This window comes from Amia ocellicauda, chromosome 13, assembly GCF_036373705.1.
Source record: "Amia ocellicauda isolate fAmiCal2 chromosome 13, fAmiCal2.hap1, whole genome shotgun sequence".
NCBI lineage: Eukaryota > Metazoa > Chordata > Actinopteri > Amiiformes > Amiidae > Amia > Amia ocellicauda.
In genome coordinates, this window is record NC_089862.1 from 8485169 (window position 1) to 8506477 (window position 21309).

At 37.8% G+C, this 21309-nt stretch overlaps 1 protein-coding gene across 1 annotated transcript in view; it reads right to left on the reverse strand.

Moving 5' to 3' along the window:
* Positions 1 to 13623, reverse strand: part of ankrd50 (ankyrin repeat domain 50) — a 33015-nt gene extending 19392 nt beyond the window's left edge. Inside the window, exons 1-2 of the mRNA XM_066719846.1 lie at positions 13326 to 13623; positions 11194 to 12465 (exon numbers count right to left, since the gene is read on the reverse strand). Of these exons, the coding sequence (XP_066575943.1) occupies positions 11194 to 11669 (476 nt within the window). The 5' untranslated portion in view covers positions 11670 to 12465; positions 13326 to 13623. The remainder of the gene's footprint in view (positions 1 to 11193; positions 12466 to 13325) is intronic.
* Positions 13624 to 21309: the final 7686 nt, after the last annotated feature.

A 21309-nucleotide genomic window follows, 5' to 3' on the forward strand; every position in this document is an offset into this window, starting at 1 on the left:
CTATTAAATGTGTATTTTCTTGGTTCAGTTAGCATACAAGGAAGAACACACCACAGAGGAAAGCACAGAGTAACGGGCCATTAATAGCATACGGTGCAGGGCGCAAAACAAACTGGCACCCATTGTTCTGCCCCTGAGAACAATGCCCCAGAGGCCCCTGATCCTAGATCCAGAGGGCCAAAGTGTCTCCAGGTGTTGATTCACGTAATTCCACTAATTATTGTGGAAATACCCAAACTACCCAATTTAACTTCCATTTCCTATTCTGAAGTTGGTGTTGCAAGGAGAGCTGGAAAACCTGCTAGACTACAACGGTCCAGCACCAAGACTGCTCACTCCTGCTCTAACTGAAGGTGAGGCAGAAGAGGTGCAGGGGGGGTATTGAGAGTATGTTCTCCCTAATTAAACACAAGAGTTCAATTATTTAACCCTTTGTATAATTGGGTTGATGTTTCTAATTATTAGTTTTAGCCCCCAAAACAAGTCTTCTGATGTTCCCAGTGTTTGTTTCCTCTGTAATAACATGCAAGCCCTTCACTCTGTCTGTACTTCAATGTACTGCAAAAATACTGCACTGCAGGGGTTCTGCACTGAAACATATAGGAGCTGTTTATTTGCACATGTTGAATAAATAGCCTTGACTTTCCTAAGCAAATATAGATAAGCAGCTATTTGTACTAAAGTGCCATTCAATCTTGTACATTCACTCTTGCTCAAGTTCATTTTTGATTTCAATTATTAATCTTTGTACATATTTGAAGTTTTAATGTCCTACAGGATGTATTGATCTTATCTGCCTATGTGACTTGTGGAGGATTTTTGTCCTATTAGTTTCTATTAGTAAATGCTGCAGCTAGTTTCTCATACTGTACATGGGGGCCAGACTGAATTCCATTAGACAGATGACACGGGGGCTGTGCTGCCAGCACAACTGCAGCCGTACAAATGGAGGAACAGTCGAACTGCAGCTGCTCATTTGCAGGAAGGCTGCTGTACAGTACTTTCTCATTTCCAGATGACCTTAAATCCTTTTCGTCTCACTTACCGAAAGCAGATTCCATTAAAGCCAGATCGCTGTAAGCAACACTAAAGACAGATTTTGTACACAAAAAGAGCGAGCGTAAAGCCAACAGTGCTGCAGACACACCCCTCCCCCACTGACTCTGACAGGGATGGACGCAGCATTCTGCTCTCCGGCTCTTTACAACCCGACTGTTACTAATCAATTATACAAATAACGGACGACACTGAAACCCACAGACAAGCTCTACAGGCATTAACATGAAACAAGAAGGGACATCTGATGAATCAATACAAACTTAAACTATCTGTATATAAATACACGTATTCATACTCCTCTGGGCTCTTACACCAATCAAGGATAAACCGATTACTTTTACCTACGTGACTGGCAACTCTGCACCAAATGAATGCTAATGAACAATCTACAGACAAGGTTACATTGTGGTTTGAGGTGTTTTGTCAGAACAGGCATGTAAGGAAATACATAAATAGCACACATGATTACCACATACATATGCCCACGAAGTAAAAAACAAAACAAAAACTGAATTAAATCTTTTCCAAATGTTTAATGACTCACAATGACAGAGTTAAGCCAGTCAGAATCCCTTGTTTCTGTCGGCAGAACATCAATGGCATACCTGTATTTAAGGCCGGTTTCTCCCTTTGAAGCCAGCCCTCACTTGACAGATATGATACTGTAGTGGTTGTAAATTCCCAAGAACATTAAAGCCCCTTGAACTATCCAAGACCTTGGTTATACCTTGGTTGGTTATACATTTGGCGACCAGTGTTGTTCTTTTTTTTATTTGTATATGAAATAAAGAGGATATATAGTATTTATTCATAAATCCCTGTGCACAATTTCTCAAATAAACTACTTGTATAGAGTTTACAGTGCTCTACTAACTACAAAATGCTGAACGTGAATATTCAATACAAAGACATTTTCACTAAAAACAGATCTTATAAGATGGCTTTAGGCCGTGGTAGATAAAGAATATTTAATGGTACGCCTCATTTTGGGATATACACCATTTTAAAGGAAAATAATTTTGGCTAAAGGGTCTAATTTGAGATTTGTAAAATATTTTTTGTTGTTGCTGTTCTTAATTACTATATATTACATAGAGGAACTCATTAAATGTGTAATTTTCTCTTCTGATCTCTGAATCCCTGAGAACAATTTATGACACATGATTAAATACTAGTACTGGGCAACACCCTGCCTCTCCCAAGCCATGAGAAAATATGGGCACACGGTTCAGAAGGGGACTAGAAAACATCTACATTTTGATTATGTATGTAATAAACGGTTAACTGAAAATCTGAGCATATTCTTCATATATTAAAACACAACTAGTAACTAATAGTTACATCAAAAAGGCATTACTGTCTTTTGAATGGCCACTCTTAAAGTGGAACTATTCTATTGATAGGAATTCCACCTGAGATGTCCTTGTCAATGTGGCACATGAAAAGTGTTATTAATAACGAGTGTAGATGTGATTGGTGACTCATTATGTTAAGCTGTTGAGAAACCATAAAGTGATGGTGTGCTATTAATTAAAACCCATCACTTAAAGCTCCTTACGCCAGTGTGCCATATAGCCCACCAACGCAGTGCAAAATAAAAGCACTGTGACAAAGCCAAAAAAACTGACGTAATTTAATTTGGGAATAATTTTACAGTACCTTCCTTTGGATCATGGTTAAAATGCCATGGGTCTAAGCAGGACTAATACAAGAGAAACAGAGAGCAACAGAGATTACAAGGCCATGAAATCAACACAATTTGCCGATAATATGACCTAGTCCTTTGTATCTATTTCTGCACTTTTAAGTTTGATTATTTATTCATGTATTTATTTATTTGCAGTCTTGCTAAACAAAAAACTTCAGTGCTTTCAATATGAACCAGGTGGGATTGTTCTCCCAATGCCACAGCCCATGCACTCAATCACTACATGATTCGATTGCTGAGCTACCCAAGCCATCGTGCCAGCAAGGGCCAAGATTGACCTAGTACCCAAAGCATAAATTATTTTTTACCGATGTTCCTCCTTACTGCTACAACAGCGTGAGCAATAATGCAGCACATTTTAACAACTAAATGTAGTTTGACAGCCAAGTGTGCTTGTTTTATAAACACAGAGGCATTCTTCCTTTGAAAGCCAACTGCACTCAAAGCCCATTTAGTCAAAAGCAATAGAGCAGGTTAGATTTTCGGAATGAATTGAGAAGGTTTGCAATAAGGAGCCCGGCTGCACTCAGGTGGACTAAAGTTGAAGCGGTGTCTTCTTCGTGTGGAGCTGATGACACAAGCGTAACATGTAGCTTAGAAAGTGTTTCTTGGCAAGACTGCAGGCCTACAGTTCTCTGCAGCGTCTCGAGTTCACCCTTGAGTATAACCTTCTGGGACAGACTGAGACTTCAGTTCAATCTAGTCAAATCTATTTTCCCCCAGAGTTGTTTTCCAGGGAATCCTATGCACAAGTCGTTTAGGTACTCAGGGATGCATCTATTTGGTTCTTTGGGAGTAATATTTGAACAAACAGTGGAATGACAGAGGTGAGAGAGGACAGGGTCTGACAACTGTATAAACAACCCCAGTGGACTTATCAAATGTATACACAGTTTACTGCTGCAGTGTTCATTCCTCCCTTTAAAAGATTATTCTAACTGCCAGGTCTCTGAAGCTCTCTGTCTTCATATCCTTGCTCAAAGCAACTCTTAAGATTAACACATCTATCTACTGTATGTGTCCAATAGTGCTAACAATTGCAGTATCTCCTCTGCTAGTCTATTATATCTGTCATCTAACTGCCTAGCAAATGTGTGAAAAGCAGACATTAATATTTTGTATTATCAGTTATTGAGAATATAGAATTACTGGAAGGAGGAAAAAAGCTAATAAAATCTTTACAAGGGCACTGTATTGTTTGTAACCATACAGCACAATTTCTCCCTACAACGGAGAATGATTAACTTTCAACCTGTGTACCAATACCAATTCAATATTTTAGAGACTGGTCTAAAATGAAATCGACCTTTTAAAAAGTATGCATGTTTTTCTGCAGCATCATGAATTATTTAAAAACCTCAATTAGCCACACACTGCAAAAAATATATATATAAAAGTGGCAAATGTGTCAAGCCCACAAACCATCTGTTGGATAGCATTTGACATCTCTCACTGCTGGGCGCAGTGCAAATTGTGTTCTGCTGTGATGTTCAATAAAAGATGGCTTGATTCTTATCCCTAGGCAAAATGCCCATGTGCTACATTGTAGAGAATGAAGTTTATGGGATGGGCACCTTGCCTAAAATGTAAATAGTAGAAAATATAGACTAAGGGCCAGTATAACACCATTCTCCCAATACATACAACAGCAGGTAACAAATGCAGAGGTTCATTACTTTTGTGCTTTTTAATTGGGCATATTTTATGTATAGAAGACTACTGTCAAAATGTATACCATTGTGTTTTTGAATGGTCTTTAACATTGTTGACTGCAATTTCCTGAAGGACAAAAATAGCACACTTTAGAAGCAATGATGTACAATAGGACAGACTGAGCATTGTGTGTGTTGAAGCTTGCCATAATTTTGTGATGGACGAGATATGTTTTTAGGTTTGGAAAAATGGCAAGTGCTTTAAATGCATTGTGTCATACAATTTAGATGAAAAAGTAACAGGGAAGACATAGGGGGCTAATTTTCTAGATACAATGTAATCTTCTACACTTTCTTAGGTAGGGTTCACAGTGTGGAGGAGAAGATTTTCAGAAAGTGTATTCACTTTGAATTCCCTCCTAGTGGAAAGGTTTCAACCCATTAGAGGTTAATATAAAATGAATTGCTGTATCCTTACTTGGTAGGCCGTGGTGAATTATGAGCAACTGCTTCGGAATATACAATGCAATAATCCCATTTTGAGATTGAAAACATGTTATTAAAAATGTTAAAAATAGTATTCACTTTGCCAGATCAGCGTCGCCACCTTTCATTACAGAGTCTTGAAATGAAGCAACTTTTTTCATCTACCACTTAAGGTGAATATATAATCTACTACTGAAGATGGATTGATACTGGGGTAATAGAAGGATTGGATATATAAATGATTCAGTCCATTCTGTGTAATTGTATTTGATATCGTTTTAAGTTTTCTAAAAGTTCAGACATTTAAAATATAACAATTTCATCTTATGAAGAGCCTTTGGCATTTCAGTAAGTAGGGTCTATTAATTCTTGGACTGTACTGCTTAGATAGTTGAAAAATTTATAACAATTCTCTGTATACATTAGACTTGTCAAGAGATTTCATAATTCGAATGTTTATTTGAAAAATAATAGAACTCAGAAAACTAAACTTCCGGTCATATGGCTTTGCCTATAAAGTACTGGAAATACATATTTTCTGAAAAAGTGTTAAGCGAGTAGTGAAGGCTGACTTCACTGATAAAACCTGCACACTCTATGGGTTTAATCTATGGGATTAAACGTTGAAAGGTTTTGCAATGGATTGTAATTTCTAAAGCCAACAAGCAAGCAAACAAAAAACTGCAGAACAAAAATTATGAAGCGATAAGTTAAAAGGCATAGCTTTATCTTTGCCCAAAATTGCATACAACATACCTTTGTATATCACACTGAAAATGTTGGCGACATGGCGATGAAAAGGAGTTTTATATCAACCACATTGTTAGCGTTGAACAAAAGAGTGCTCAAATCCATGTTATGGAACATTTAGTGAAAATGTGGGGTTCTTTTACTCAAAATATTATGTTATCTCAAGATTCACATGCTGCTACTGGCAGAAAAGCATTTCATGTTAACTGTACTGTTTTATCAAGATCTTCCCAAGCATGAAGCTATTTGACCCACATTTCACATCTCTACCAATACACAACCACAGCAGAAGTAATATAGAGCAATATTATTTTGCCGAATAGTGTACAACAAGGACATTGACGCGTTGTAAAATGTATTTTAGAAACATAGAATATTAGGTTACTGCAGACAGTGGTAGAGGCCAAAAACAACTCCCTGTCGCATACACCAATTATGTACTATAATTTATTAAGGGTTTGACTAACTTAAGGCATCATCATAACAAAAAGCATTTTACTTTAAAAACAAAGAACTACTGAAAGGCCATATCAGGGACTTGAGATATAGAACTCAGAGTTGTTCATTCCTGATTTCTAGTTCCCCCTAAGGCTTTTCATTTTGTTGAAATACTGTGAAGTACTTTAATTGCTATGAAACATGGCTGCATTTATACTTGGATGGAGACAAAAGCCATGCATGAATACTTAAATATGAACTGAGAAGAATAGCATACAAGTTATGTATTGGTTTAATGTTTTCTGTATATTTTACATGAGCAGAGTGTTTAAGTTGGGCTAAGACACGGTCAACATTTCAAAACTGTGTAGGTAACTGATTACAGTAAATATTGACCATTGTGTTTCCTTGAAGTCCATTATAAGATCACTGATTTTAGTTATTTTTTAATCATTATAATAAAATATCACAGATATCAGGCAACTATTTTAAAAAATATGCAAAGATGAACTGAAGACATTTTCTTTATAGATGTGCAACCTCATTTTACTGTAAATCAGAGGTGTTTGTGTAAGTATTGTCAGAGCATGACACATTTAGAACAGGCATGCCAGACTAGCATAAGTCTAGCACAACAAAAAACGAATTATTTCAAAACTTATTATCAAAGTATTACATAAAATCTTTGCTTGGATTGTTTGACAGATTTGTGTCATCGTGTTGTGACAGCATTTCTAAAATACAGTTTTCATTTGCAACATTTTCTCTTTTCATCATCAGACATGCTTTTTAGCCCTTATATAAACTGCTATCTTATACATAAACTGCTGTCTGGAAAGCTGGTGTTCCAGTAATCCAGTATACTTATTTGATAAATCAAATTGTGAGATGAGCTGATCATGAGAGATGCATTTTTAAGGAATGTTAATAAGTGAATGCCTAATGTCAATAAATGTGTTCATAAAGGATATGAAATAAAAATATCTTGAAGAACAGTCACGTTGTAGCTGTAGAATAATTTTGAAACTGCATGTTGCCGATAACTGCCAGAAAAAACAATTACACCAGTGTGGTTAAACAACAAAATACATTTCACCTTTTAATTGTATATGCTTAATAGCCAGTTATTGTCATTAAGGGTATCTACTAAATGGAAAAACGTCTAAAACAGGCAGGTGTCTTAAAATGAGCTGTTGTTTCTATGGGTTTAAGAATGTCTACTGCAATAAACACAAGATAAATACCAAATGTAATGCTTTAGAACTACCATTGAATCCCAGGCTTGCGAGCAAACCTTTGAAGCTTAACAGTGCTACAAAAATTATGAAGGTTTAAAGTATTTGAACTGAAACAAATCAATGTTTTGGTAAGAGTTCCCAAGCAGAACACTGCTCTCTCTCATAAGTGGAGCATGCATTATCAAATCCACAGTCCGAAGCCACATCCATAGAAGGCAGAACCTATATCTTCTGGACTAGAAAACTCTGTTTAAACCAAACATTTAATTTAGAAAAGCAATTTTCTCCTGTTTGTAATCACCCAATTCGGAGCTGCCGTAGTTATTCAAACATATATAATGCTGCAGGGACCTAAGGGGCCAAAGACCCAGAGAATATTCAGAGATGTATACGATCAGGATTAAAGCAGGATCCGGATGACAAACCCAAAATCCTGCAGGAGATTGGGGTACGAGTACCATAGGATTCCTTAAAACACTACACCTAAGGATCTCAACTTTATTGTGTCATTTTGCTGGACAAATTCTTCACTACCAGATACCTCCTCAATTTCCTGGTCTTTCATTTTCTTTCCACGTTAAACAAGTTCTAGAGTGTTCAGTACCAGCACCACTGTAATTCTCTTTTTATTTTTAATTAGCCATAATGTAATGAACGAAAAAAAGGGAATAGAAATCCAATGATTGTAATATCTTAGCAAAATAACCTTAGCCTCAGTCAATATAAATCTGCTCTGTAATGCTGAATCATTAAGCTTTCTTGGGATACTGTTGTTCTTCCTCGTCTTGTGCAAGTCGCAGCAGCAGCATCAGTTAAAAAGTGGCCTAATCCTTGCCGAATCTTCCGCAGCTGTGCACCAGATGAAGGCTGCGGGGAACTTTTGATCCTGTATTTATGTCCTTTGAGCCTCTCCTCTCCGATGGCTCCCACAAGCAATAGCAACAAAAAGAAAACAAGCATACCACAAGAGCATTTTTTCTAGCTATACAGAACTAGAAGGACCTGTTTTTATGAACAAAACAATATATTGATTGAGATCTTCCCACTAAGACATTTAATTATGATCTATGACTCTGCAAACATGACCTGCGTAATGCGTGTACTTCGTTGTTATGCGTCGCTAAATTTGATAAAATGTCAAATTGTTTAAACTGCATTAGTCAATCAGCTGTTTCAGAGACCGAATTGCTACAAAATGTCCTGATTTTAAAACAGTCCATTATACACGTCCTTATATACTGAGTACGCATTCGGTTTACACACCCAGTCTCAATATCTGCTCTAAGTGCAGAAGATAAAGACAACAGACCTCCTTAAACCTATCATCGGATGCAAGACGGGATTGAAAAAGTAGCACTCAGCAAATCTCAGTACCAGCAGCTATTTATGCACCCATATAACCAGGGTAATACACACATTTTTATGCGATTGCTGTTGATACAAAAAAGATGGCATGCTGGATCAGAAGGGGGGTTGCGGTGTAATAATTTCACCTCACAAGACCAAGACATTCAAGGTGAATTAATTCCACCCTGTTGGTAGTCATAATATTTTAAAGCGGAGCTATATGATAGTTGGCTGTTATTCATAGTCACTGAAACATACAAAAACTATAGTGTGGTAACCTAAATAACTTAAAAATAGCACAGAAATCCTGGTATTATTCAAGAAAGGCAATTGAGACCAGTATGAAATGTGATCAAACAATACAAACAGAAGCCATCTGGTCATTACAAAGCTCGACTGAATTCACTTCTAGGGAGCAGTTATGGGGGGGAAATAAGATTATAGAAGATAAGGAAATACAATTAGATTCTACTTGGCTTCCCATCTTAAAAGTCAGTGTAGCTGTCCTACATGAACTGCAAATAATTTATAAGCCAACAGGGTTCAGCTCAGGTTATAGAGCTATATACTTGAAACAAGAAATACTGGGGTTGGACAAGCATGCAAGAATGTGCTTGGTATGAAAGTCAAAATACAACCGTTTACCAAAAACAAAGCATTTCAATACCAGTGTAAATAAAGGATTGCATCTCTAAATAGGCATCCATTATCATGCATGCCCAAAAATACAGAATAAATTATTGGTTGTAAAGGCACTTATGAATAAACAGTGTCTTGTGTATGAATAGTTTTTAGAGAGGTAAAATGTAACTGCTTTCTACTTTGTGTTTCAATGCGAGTTTAAATCCTCTTTAAAACGAAGATTGTACAATAGGGAAAATGTTCTGCCGGCTTATGCCACATCCCATCCCTCCCTGACGCTGCATTAAATGGATCATATTCTCTTACTGTCTGGCCAAAGGCTGGGATTCCTCCAGATAATTAATTCCCATCAGATCTGACTGCCATCCTGTCACCAACAGTTCAAATTATGCTCCCGTTTAGATTTTTTTTTTTTGGCCTAAAATCTCAGTTAAGCCATAGTGGTCAACATCTGCTATTGCTTGAGTTTCCTGTGGGAAGATAGCAAGGATATGCATGACCTTTTCACTTCCCTTCCCCGTAGCTTGATGAGACCAATCTGCAGAAAGTCGAATAAATGAACCAGTGTCATCTACTCCTGTACAACCAGTGGTTTGAGCAGAATTATGCAATCTATCTTGTAGCCAATCTTAGTTGCTCGTGTTTGACTGTAGCTTTTAATTTTGCCTTCTCCGGTTGATCATTTTCTAGGTTCAGTGTCTATATTATTTTCAGAGGAATGCCTCTCCTCATTGACCCCCAAAAATTTCCCACAAAGAGTAATTTATAGTCTGCAGAGAACAGTACACAGTCTCTAGATCTACATTCCCTTCTGTGGTACTGGGCACATGTTGTCAAGACACATAATTGCACATTTCTACGGATGTATAATATGTTATATATACTGCAAATAGCATAAAGCAGATGTCATGACAATGTTACAAATGCAAGAGACCATTTATAGAACCTAGTGGATTATTTCCAGAACAGTTTTCACAAATGAATACACTCAAACACACCAAGAGACAAAAGATTGTTCATTAAAGCACTCATTTCGATTAGATTACCGATTAGTATTTTTTTTTTCTTAAAGGGACTTATCATCTGATAAGCATTTAACAACGTAACAGAGTCACCCCACACTATTCAAATAAAAGTGTGAAACCAAAATTAATGCACAGAACAATGTTTCTGTTCTACACTACACACCGCCCCTGCCTTTAACAAACACTTTACTAGGTCACAAATGAAGCCACATAGCCAGAGCAATATACACATATATAATGTACATGTTACTACTTTCTTATTTTGTATACAAAAATACAGACTAGCATTTCTTCAATGGGCAAGACACAAACTGTTCCTAAAACCTGTATGTAAACTATTTCCAGAACACTAAACAGTCTTTTTAAACATGCTTTCAACATCAGAATGACTTTGAAGCAATCATTTCAAAAGGTTTACCTTAGTGATGATGCATTTGGCAACACCAGATGGTCTGACACTGAAGCACTCATGTACAATGCTAGGTCTAGGCTATTCCATATAGGGCAGACTACATGATCCTGCTTCAAAAACTTGCTGTATTAAGGAATTCAAATGATGGAGCTGCTAACATTTACATAACGTGCAAACAACCTTTAAAATAGGGAGACTTACAAGAGCATGGGCTAACAATTTAATATTTACTTTGCTATATAATAATGAATCCTGAAAGCTCTTATAAATATTTTTTAAATATTGTATTGGGAATATTTCTCCTCATTTAAAGATCAAAAACGATCAGCTGTTGGCTTGAATGTTAAGTTTGACACACACACACAAACTGAAAACACAGAACCGTTAATTGGAGCATGGAGGAGTTGGCAGGCCATAAAGTGAAGTGTAAAAATACCTTTTGAAAGCCTCAGCAGGGTTCCTTTCACACTCGCCAGGTTGCAAAGCACTCTGAACGGCAGGATCTCTAACTTTGTCCTCATATCCCTGGACCAGTCCGCTGTGGCAGATCTGAGCCACCAGGGCCCTGACGAAGCCGCTCACACAGAGGGTGTCCGAGTCGTCGGCCCGGCAGAAGTGGAAGGCCAGCCCTTGCCTGTGCAGCCCCCTGTGCACTCCCTGAGGCGAGCTGGGCCACAGCAGCTCGGTGCACAGGGCTGTCTTCCCACTGCCCGGACCCCCCACCAGCAACACTCCCCAGGCAGCTCCTTTGCTGGCATTGCTCACCGGATTTGCTACACTGGCCTGTTTGTTGGGAGTGCTGTTAACACTGAGGATGCTGTTCGTTTTCTCCTGGAGGCAGTGCTGGAGCTTGTGGAAGACCCACTCCCTGCAGTAAAACCTCTTCCCCTGCAGCAAACTGGTTTGTGCCATTGTGAAACCTGCTGTCCCAGCGATTCCTCATATGGCTCTCTTCATCTTCAGCACTGTAAACCGAAGCAGTCGGTCTCTATTTCAGGCATGCATTTTGATCTCCCTCCCACAATGGCTCCACAGATGTGTTCAAGGTTGATTATTGCTGGCCTCTCGCTTGCCTGGGTGCTTATTTATACCAAAATGAGTTTAGCTTCCCTTTGGGCGAATGGGATAACAGCATTAAAGTGCATTGCAGTTTCCTTATAGTGGATGTGTCAGAGGGTCAGATTCTCTTAAAGTGCTGTTTGTGCCATCTGTTGGGCACTGTTTTTTTTTTTTTTATTCTTCGTTTTTCTCTTATGGTTTCATCAATCCCATATATATTTCTGGAAATCACCTACAAATGCACGTCTTTCCAGAAAAAAACAAGCAACATCTGGAAAAATCGTGGAAGGATACACAACTTTAAAGTTCGGTTTTACTCCAAACTGTTTGACCCAAAATACTGCACATCTGGAAAATCTGTATTGGCTTAACCGCTGGATGCAGAAATAATGCACCAGTTGTTGCTTGCACTATTTGGGTGCTGTGGGTGTCACCACTGCAACGAAGCCATGCATTCGATGCGCCGTTGGCATGATGTTACAGAGAAGGTGGTGTGGCTGCGTTAAATGGTGCAGTTGGTGAAATGCTGGCACTGCTTTCCAATGACATCTGCGCCCTCACCGCTGTGCCATCTTCCGCACGCTGCAGGTTTCTGTCAGACTCATGTTACAAGGAGAGGTTTTCCATTAGCACGGAGGCAGAAATCCACCTAGAGGACAGAAACAACAGCAGACTAAATGCATTGTGTCAAAAACCGAAACAACCCATCAAAAGACACGTTTTGCCGGGGACACCCGGTGACTTCTCTCCGCCGTGTGCCAAAGTGTGGCAGGATTATTCAGCCCTCACACACTGGCAGATGAGAAAAGGTCTGCTTGGCTTTGCTTTCGCCCCCTCTCTGCCCCCACAGGATCCCTCTTCCTCCCTATGTGCCTTGAAATCTCAAATCACTGACATCCGTCCTGCTTCGGGACAGAGAGAGAGAGAGAGAGAGAGAGAGAGAGAGAGAGAGAGAGAGACCCCCTTCCTCCGCCTACACATCTCGCCTTCCCCTGATGTGCTCCCACTTCTTCATCATAATGAATAGATGCACACACAAAAAAACAGCAAATTGCAACAACATGTCTTTCAGGTCGCCTGGTCATCCAGTCGGTAATGTATAGCGCCTATATTATAACACGTTTGGATATTGACATGAGTGGATTGGCTACATGATCGTTTTGGTTACATTGTTTTTAATGGCAAAATGCATAATAATAACACATATTAGAGGATAGCACTACTTTAGCATGTGTTCACTATTTTATATATATGCATAGTTTGGATTTGGTAATAAAAAAATGAGGGGAAAAAAGGCTTTTTTCGTTGTCTGGCAAACCTCACCCCTTTGTATTTTGCATCAGGACACCTTTCATCTGCATGCGCTTTACGTCCCTTTCAAAACTAGAATTACATTGTAGCTCTATGTCCGATGCGTCCATGTAGGTGGCGTTCATCAGAAACGGAGCCCCTTTGTATGTGATTTGTATGCTCTCGTAGTGTTTGGATGGAATATTTCAAGGTTCTCACCTCTGTCCTTGGTTGTTGGCTTTTTCTTCTTCTTCTTCTTCTCCTTTTTAAATTGCGATTTCAATGCGTGTCCCTGTCCTTCGCTGCTTGCGTTGCCTCTTTCTGTTGCGTTTGACGGAACCCCTTTTTCTTCTGCAGCGTAAGCGCTAGTTTTCTGTGTCCCGGAGTTACAGCTCCAGCCCGATCCTGCTCTTAGTTCGCCTTTCTGCTTCTCTTTCTCTTCCACGGAGCTCCTCCTGCCATCACACACAGCCCTAGACTAAACCGAAATCCCCACCTCCAAACATTCAAAGCAGCTCCCTCAACCCAGACAGACTACAGTCGTCCAGCTGCGTGACAACAGGCAGACGGGATGCTGGGAAATGTAGTGCCGCCGGCGTGGGCAGTGCGAGTCTGGCTCAGAGGCACAAAGTGGATGTGCACACAATGGGAGTTTAGCTTTGTGGTGAGCTGGGGACATTGATTAACCACACCGACATATTCCTATCATTATTGATCAGTTCTGCTTCATGTAAAATGCACGCTTTTCAAACAACTGGACGTGAAACTAACCTGTTTTCTGTCACATCCTAGGACTTGCAATGAGATGGTATCTATCTGTATACATCCATCAGCCTTCATCAATCCACCGTAGGATGAGGCCTCCCCAGAGGCAATCGTTAGCCAGATCTCACCACGCTGGTCAGACAGGTTGGCAAATACCACACACACACACACACACACACACGCACACACACACACACACAACTACAGGGCATTTGTTAGAGTAGCCAATCAACCTAGGCAGCCTGTCTTTAGGAAGTGGGAGGAATCCAGAGCACCCAGAAAAAACCCACACAGACAGGCACATGCAAACAATATGCAAACTCCACACAGACAGACACCCCAGGCCCTAACTGAACCTGGATCTCAGTAGCTGTGAGGCACCAGTGCTAAGCTATATATATATATATATATATATATATATATATATATATATATATATATATATATACACGTATGTGTATGCCTCGACATTGTTAAATTGGAATGCCTTCATTTTTATTTATTGGACCTTAAATAGCTTAATATTCATAATAATGTGTGCATTCGTCTATAAATGTAGACATTCAGTTTTAGGTCCACCTAAATATTTGGTATTAAAGAACCATTGACAAACGTGTTTTATTTTGTTTGATTGTTTTTTCTTCTGTCTTATGATATACTAGGACTGTTGGGTAAATACCAAAATGAATAAATAAAGAGAAGGTCTTCATTTTCTTGCAATTATAATTTAAAAAAGTTCCTAAACAGTTATTTGCTTTGAGGCCTTTAAGCTGTGATATGTTAACTAAGGTAAATTGGGAAACTAAAATAAAAGCCCTTACTTTAGGCTAGTGAATACCAAGCATGTAATGCTGAAACACAGGTACCTTATTATAGACATCTCAAAACATCAATTAGAATACAAACATAAACACAAGCATGGTTAATTTTACAGGCATTGATTGTGATACTAACATAAACTCCACACAAGTTAAAACTAGCCTTGTGGTACTCTCCAGGAGTTTCTGTGTTAGATCTGTACTTCATTATGGATTTGTTTGTTCTTGCACAGAATACAAATGGTTAACAACACCTCCCTCGTGTTGATCTGCCAAAAAAATAAAATATATATTTTTTACATGGTACCATACTTGAATATTAAATGAGTTTCTGGGGATTTTGCATACTTGAAAAATCCATTAATTGTAAAAATATTATCTAAACAGTATCCACTCATAATTTATATTGCTTTATAGCCTGAACAAATGTACCATTCATCTCCTAATTTCAAGTCATCTCTCAACACCCCTAACTCCCGAGGCCTGTTGTAAAATACATTCATCATGCACATATAGCACTTCACAGATGTGGAAACTTTCAGAAAAAAGTAGAAACTTAAGTTTTTTATACACTTTGAAGACATAGTTATGGATATATCTTATTTCACTGACAATATAAAATCATACAAAATATAAATATAATATATATATATATATATATATATATACACACACACACACACACACATATGTATGTGCATGTGTGTGTGTGTGTGTGTGTATGTGTGACTTTCTCCGACCTAACTCCATAATTACATTGAGGCAAATGTCCTGGAGGCTTTTCCAAATATTGTATTTAGATCTGTTTTAGGTTACTTGTTTCTCATCCTAATGTTTTCAGATTGCCCAATGTTTACGTCTTCCTGTGTATATAATTCTATAGATCAGATTCTGAGGAAAAAGGGGAGGGGTCTGTGTTTTACTCCAATAACTACAGACCACAACCAACAGATAGAGAAAAAAGCCGTTGCCATGCAAACAAAAGCATCCAGGGCAGAAATGGGAAAACAGCTAAAAGATAAGACAGACTGATTGTCTGAACGTCCAAGGCTAATCCTTTCCCAACCAACACTACACTTAGTGTTGATTTGAATTCTACAGCTCCCACAAGAGAAACTGTCAAAATGTTATAGTCTGCCTACTGTAAAATATGTACTTCATAATTGAAGGTTTTGAAATTATTTTGGGGTTGCTTGCACAGACAGGAGATAAAATAAAGGCACAATCTATTTCCATTCTTTGTCCAAAACATAAAGTTATTTTGATTCATTTTCCTTAGCTGAATTACAATAGGATCTCCAGGTGACCCCATGGATTTGTTTTGCCAGTGAGTGCACAAAGAAATGTAATAAAGAATACATTGTAGACATCTAGAAAACTTGTACATATATGATGGTATGCATTGTTTTCAAATGAACACAATTTATGTCATACTCAACAGCTCAGTTACTTCATTCTTAATCGTCATTTTGAATGATTTACAGATATGCAAATGTGTATATTTCCAGATGTTCCTTGGAACACATTTTGTGAAGCAGAGAGATGATTGCGTGTCACTTATTTTGTTTTAAAAAATACTTAAACTATTTCTTCACTCTTTCAATGTTTACCTTTGTATACTAAGTTGGAAACAATGCTGCCAACCTGAGACTGAAGTAAAAAAGAAAGACTGCCAGAAATCTGCACTTCAGTCATGTTTCTCTGTTGGACCCACTAGTTAAAACAGCTTGGATTATAGTAATTATGAAACACATGAGGGTACTGTACTATTAAGATCTGGTTTAATTGTTAGTGTTACAATAGTGCATAAACACATGAACCCTCTAAAAATATGACATTATTTTTTAATAGTCATACACTATTATGTTGATAAACCACCGAATGGAAAGCTGTACTGGATTATTCTTTTCAAAAGCACATTTCAGAGCCGTAAGCAGTTCATTCCTCATACTTTCATACCCACAGAATTATAACTTGATAACAAAAGACCTCTAAACATTAACATAAACATTACTGATAATCGAGACTGTCTGGACGCTGTGTCCTCAATTTATTTTCAAATCAGAAGGACAATAATTGAAAATCCTACAATACGAAGACACCACCTGTTTTTGTATTCTGTATGTTCAACAAGGGAGCAAATGCACACTTTATTAAAATGTATTGATTAAAAAGAAAAGATCAAAGGGAAAATGTTTTGCTGGCATGTTCCCTGAGTTACAATGGCAGTAAATTGGTAGTATAATCATTTGCTAATTTGTAGGTGAGCCTGAAAGACAGAAGAATAGTGTGTAAGTTACCATGGCTCCAAGACACAGCATGTTTACTGATCCATAGTTACACAAGGCATGTCATATGATGAGGTGAATTGAGAGAAAGATGTTTCATACACATTCATTGTAGCCCTTACACAAGCAACAGATGCACAAAATGTTGGGTGAACTGATGTATGAATACCACATAAATAACTTATACACCTCATCCGAGTTCTGCTGTTATGCATAACAAAGGTAGGGTCAGGGTAAGGGATAGGGTTACAGAATAGGTCTGGGGGTGAAGTCTTGTGGCTTATATATGTCATCAACATCAGAACTCAGTGGAAGTGCATAAGCCATTCATTGTTATTCCTGTGGGATTAATTAATTAATTCTTTAAGAATTGGTACCCATTATTGTGAAGTGTTACAGATAATTATTTCCTTACCAACACTTCAATAGGTAGAGATTAAAAATGCTACAGCACACCCCATACAGACCATCTCATTCTTTAATTAAATTAAATTTTTAATCCTAATTCACCAATTGACCATACAATAAGAAGAAGACATAATACTGCATTCTTGTGCAGGTCAGTCAGGCAATTAGCAAGCCTGAGGGAGACACCATTTCAACAATGGAGCCATCTGGGCTAGGCAGCAAGTGCCTAAATAACACATGTATACACACGTATAGTCAAGGACAGATACCGTATTCTTTGAAAATCATTAAAAGGCATTTAATGTCTGGACAATCATATTTGGCTTAATTACTCAATATAATACATTCTCCAATACATATCTGTATAAAATATAAACTGACCACGCACAGTATGCACAGTAATATTACATACATTTGCATGTTAGTAAATGAGAAAAATCTGCAAAATTAATGGTCAGATAACATGCATTTCAACTACTTTTTGTATGTATTTTTTGTCCCTGCATGTCATTCTAATGTATAAGGAAAAAATGTGGTTATCTTTCGTATCTTCCTTGACTTATCATGTTATCATCTGTGTTTTTGCACACAATGGTAAACCAACATTGCTGGGATATCTTTAACTTCTTCAGTTTAAACTTTATAAAAGCACATTGTATTTGTCAGTACTTATTCTGGCACATAATGAAATGTCTTTTCCATCAACTAGATTTTTTTTTTTTCCATACAAAACATGCCCTACTTTACCTAATTCATATCGGCAGTGTAGCCAAAAGAGTTGGCTTATTTGAACTCCAGGTTGCACCTGTCCTTAAGCTCTTTCAACAGCATGACAAATAAAACGTCTGACATGGAGGGTATAAAGAGGCAGTTTGAGGTGATTAAGTAAAATCGCTCAAGGATCTGAAGTTAGATCCGTTCTGTTTTCTCAAGGGCTATGTATACTATTTGTGAGCTTAGGCGCAAAGTCCTACTTTTAAACCACAGGCAAACAACATTTAGAGACACATAAATGGTGGAAGGTATTCATGCCCTTCTCAGGATATGCAGATCTATAAAAATAAAAAGATATTGGCAATTTTAGGGTCTCAGACATCCCAGCAAATATAAAAGACATGAAGTCTAGGTTGTCATAGGCCTGTCCTTGTGTGTTTTTCGGCCTGCACACCTGTATTTTGGACAGTCAATGAACTGTAGAAGCTTCTTCACAGCTGCCCAAATACTGTGTATTCAGAAACACCTTTTTTTTTTCTAAAGCTAACGGTGGCAACAGCAACACATTTTGTAATATGTTTATGCCAGTTCTAAATTGCCAGTTATAAAGATCTCTGCATAGTTGGGTTAGAAAAGAATAAGCACCAGTGGTTAGTAATCAAAATATCAGTAATCAAATACAGTTTTCAATTGTATTCTCATCAAACATAAATTATTACATACATTAATCTTTACCCAATGCTTTACCCAATTATTATTACTATTATTATTATTACCCAATAAAATCCAACTGTTCACTTACACACACAAAACAACAATTTATTGGTACAGAATAAGGCTTTATAAGGACCTTATTAAACATATCCTTTATTGATTTGCTAATTATGTGTTAATAAAGTATTTGCAACCCCTATTCTGAAATGAAGACAATTTAAGGCCAAAGTACCAGTTTATAACCTGCTTGTTAATCATCAATACCATCGTAATTAAACAACCAATCACAGTGATGTGAGAAAATGTTCTGGAGGCATATATGCATAGGTTGTTGTTCACCAGTCAAAGGTTTTCCAGACAATATTAACATTTATTAAAAAAAAAAAAAAATTGATTGTGTATTAAACTTAAATATGGCAGACAACATACTATAGCAGCAAGGAAAGACATGTGTTGAATGTACATACATAAATGCATAAGTCTTCTAAAGCTTAATATACTAAATCTCAGTACTAGTGTCTTTAGCACTCCCATTTTACCCAAGGCAAGCTTATCAGGTTGACGTTGCTTGATTCTACCTTTGGTATTGATTCGTTTCTCCATTAGGGAATGGCACTGTGATGCCTTTCTTGGCAGCCCTTCAGCCTTATAAATCTTTTATATAAACTGGCTGTTCATTATTGCTATGTGACTGGACTTGCATCCTGTATTCAATAATTGATGTAAGCTTTTTTCCCCCAGTAAAGTACTAAATTTGCTAAAGTTAGTCTACTTCAGCCAATTAGAAGCGGAATTCAAACCTTCCCTATAGGTTAGTTGTGCTATCATGTGGTATTGATAATATGGGTTCCACAAAGTAAAACATTTTGTTAGCATTATGTTTAAGAGTAATAGGATCATGGGAGGCCATCTTTAATATGTTTGTCGGACATTTTACAAGTGTCTGGATTACATTAAAATCTAGTGCTTCAGAAATGTACATGCATATACGGTGTATTTATTGTTGAAGGGTAGTTTCACTTACAAAAACAACTTTCTTTATTAGATGTTAGGTGCAAAGGGGAGGCCATTTTGAGTTATAGCTATGTTCACATTATCATTTGACACAGCCAGGTCAATATGGCTTGTGCAGTATTTATGAAGAACATTCATGGCTAGACTACAGATTGGTACAAACAGACACATCAGATTGCAGAACTAAAAGGGGGAACAGTTCCCTCTCTACACATGTAACTAAGACTAAACACAAACACTGTGCACACAAGGCCAAATCATACTCCGTTCCCGTAGTCCAAAGTTCAAAAGCAAATTTATTATCGTAGTCAAGTCACATCCCTCAGTACTCCTTCTCTCCTCTAGACGCTCCAAACACCCTCCCTGCTTTTCCCAAGAGGAACTCTGCAACATACAAGTGGGGGAGCGGGCTCTTTATAGTGCGATGGAGCTGTGAACTGAATCTTGTCAGCTGTGTCTTCAGCCCCGCAGGCTGTCAACCAGATACGACTGGGTGCTGAGGCACCAGGAGCAGTTTGCCCCGCAGGCTGTCTAGCTATCGCTAGTCTGCCTGCTGGATGGGCCGGGGTGTGCCAGCGTGTCCTCGACCATTCCTTGTACTGTGTCACAATACATACACACACACTTATATATATACTCAGGGTTTTGTTACACATTTGATTGCTTTTGTCATCAATGAATTCCAATTTGACTGTCTGCAGCTGTCTTAGAGGACAGAGGACTTTTTAAATTGGGAACAGTTAGTTAAATGTATAAGTACATAAAACAGTAAAACAAGTGATTTGAACTCAGAACTAGCCAGTTTAAATGATTGCATTTATCTGTTATCTTTATGTTGGGTTTGTTTCAATACATACAAATATAACCTATATCTTGTGTTTTATTTGGATGGAGTTGTGTAGGTTTCAAGGAAAGGAAATGTAGACAGACATACATTAAGGGGGAGGTGTTCGACTCTCTCTGTCATTGAACTCAGTTTCAATGTTTATCAACAAGTATGACAGTTAAAAGCCAATGAATTTCAGCATTTTACAGTTCACTGAAACATAAAAAAAACTATGCCAGTTCTTTTTGAATTTGAAGCACATATCTAAATTCTATCTAGTGATTGTGTTCATTATGAGACTTCAAGTGTATATATCACTTATTACTCACGTCTGATATTTAAACTATATTCATAGACATCATTCTTAAAGCCAGCCTCTTACAGCAGTCACACAAATGAGCTGGAATTCCAAATTTGTGCCTTCAAGTTTTAAACCGGTACTAAAGCAGAATACCGGCTGGTCCGTTAAATGCAGTAGCTAAATGGGGACTGAATCAGCCGTGCAAATCAAGCAAATTTAGATAATTGCTGCAATTTTCTTTATGCCTGCTAAATACCGACTGGCAAAATCTCAGGCTATAAAATAAAATGGATTTAGGGTCACTGAAAAGCACAGTAATTATGGTCCTTCATAAACATGCAAAATGGGACCAAGC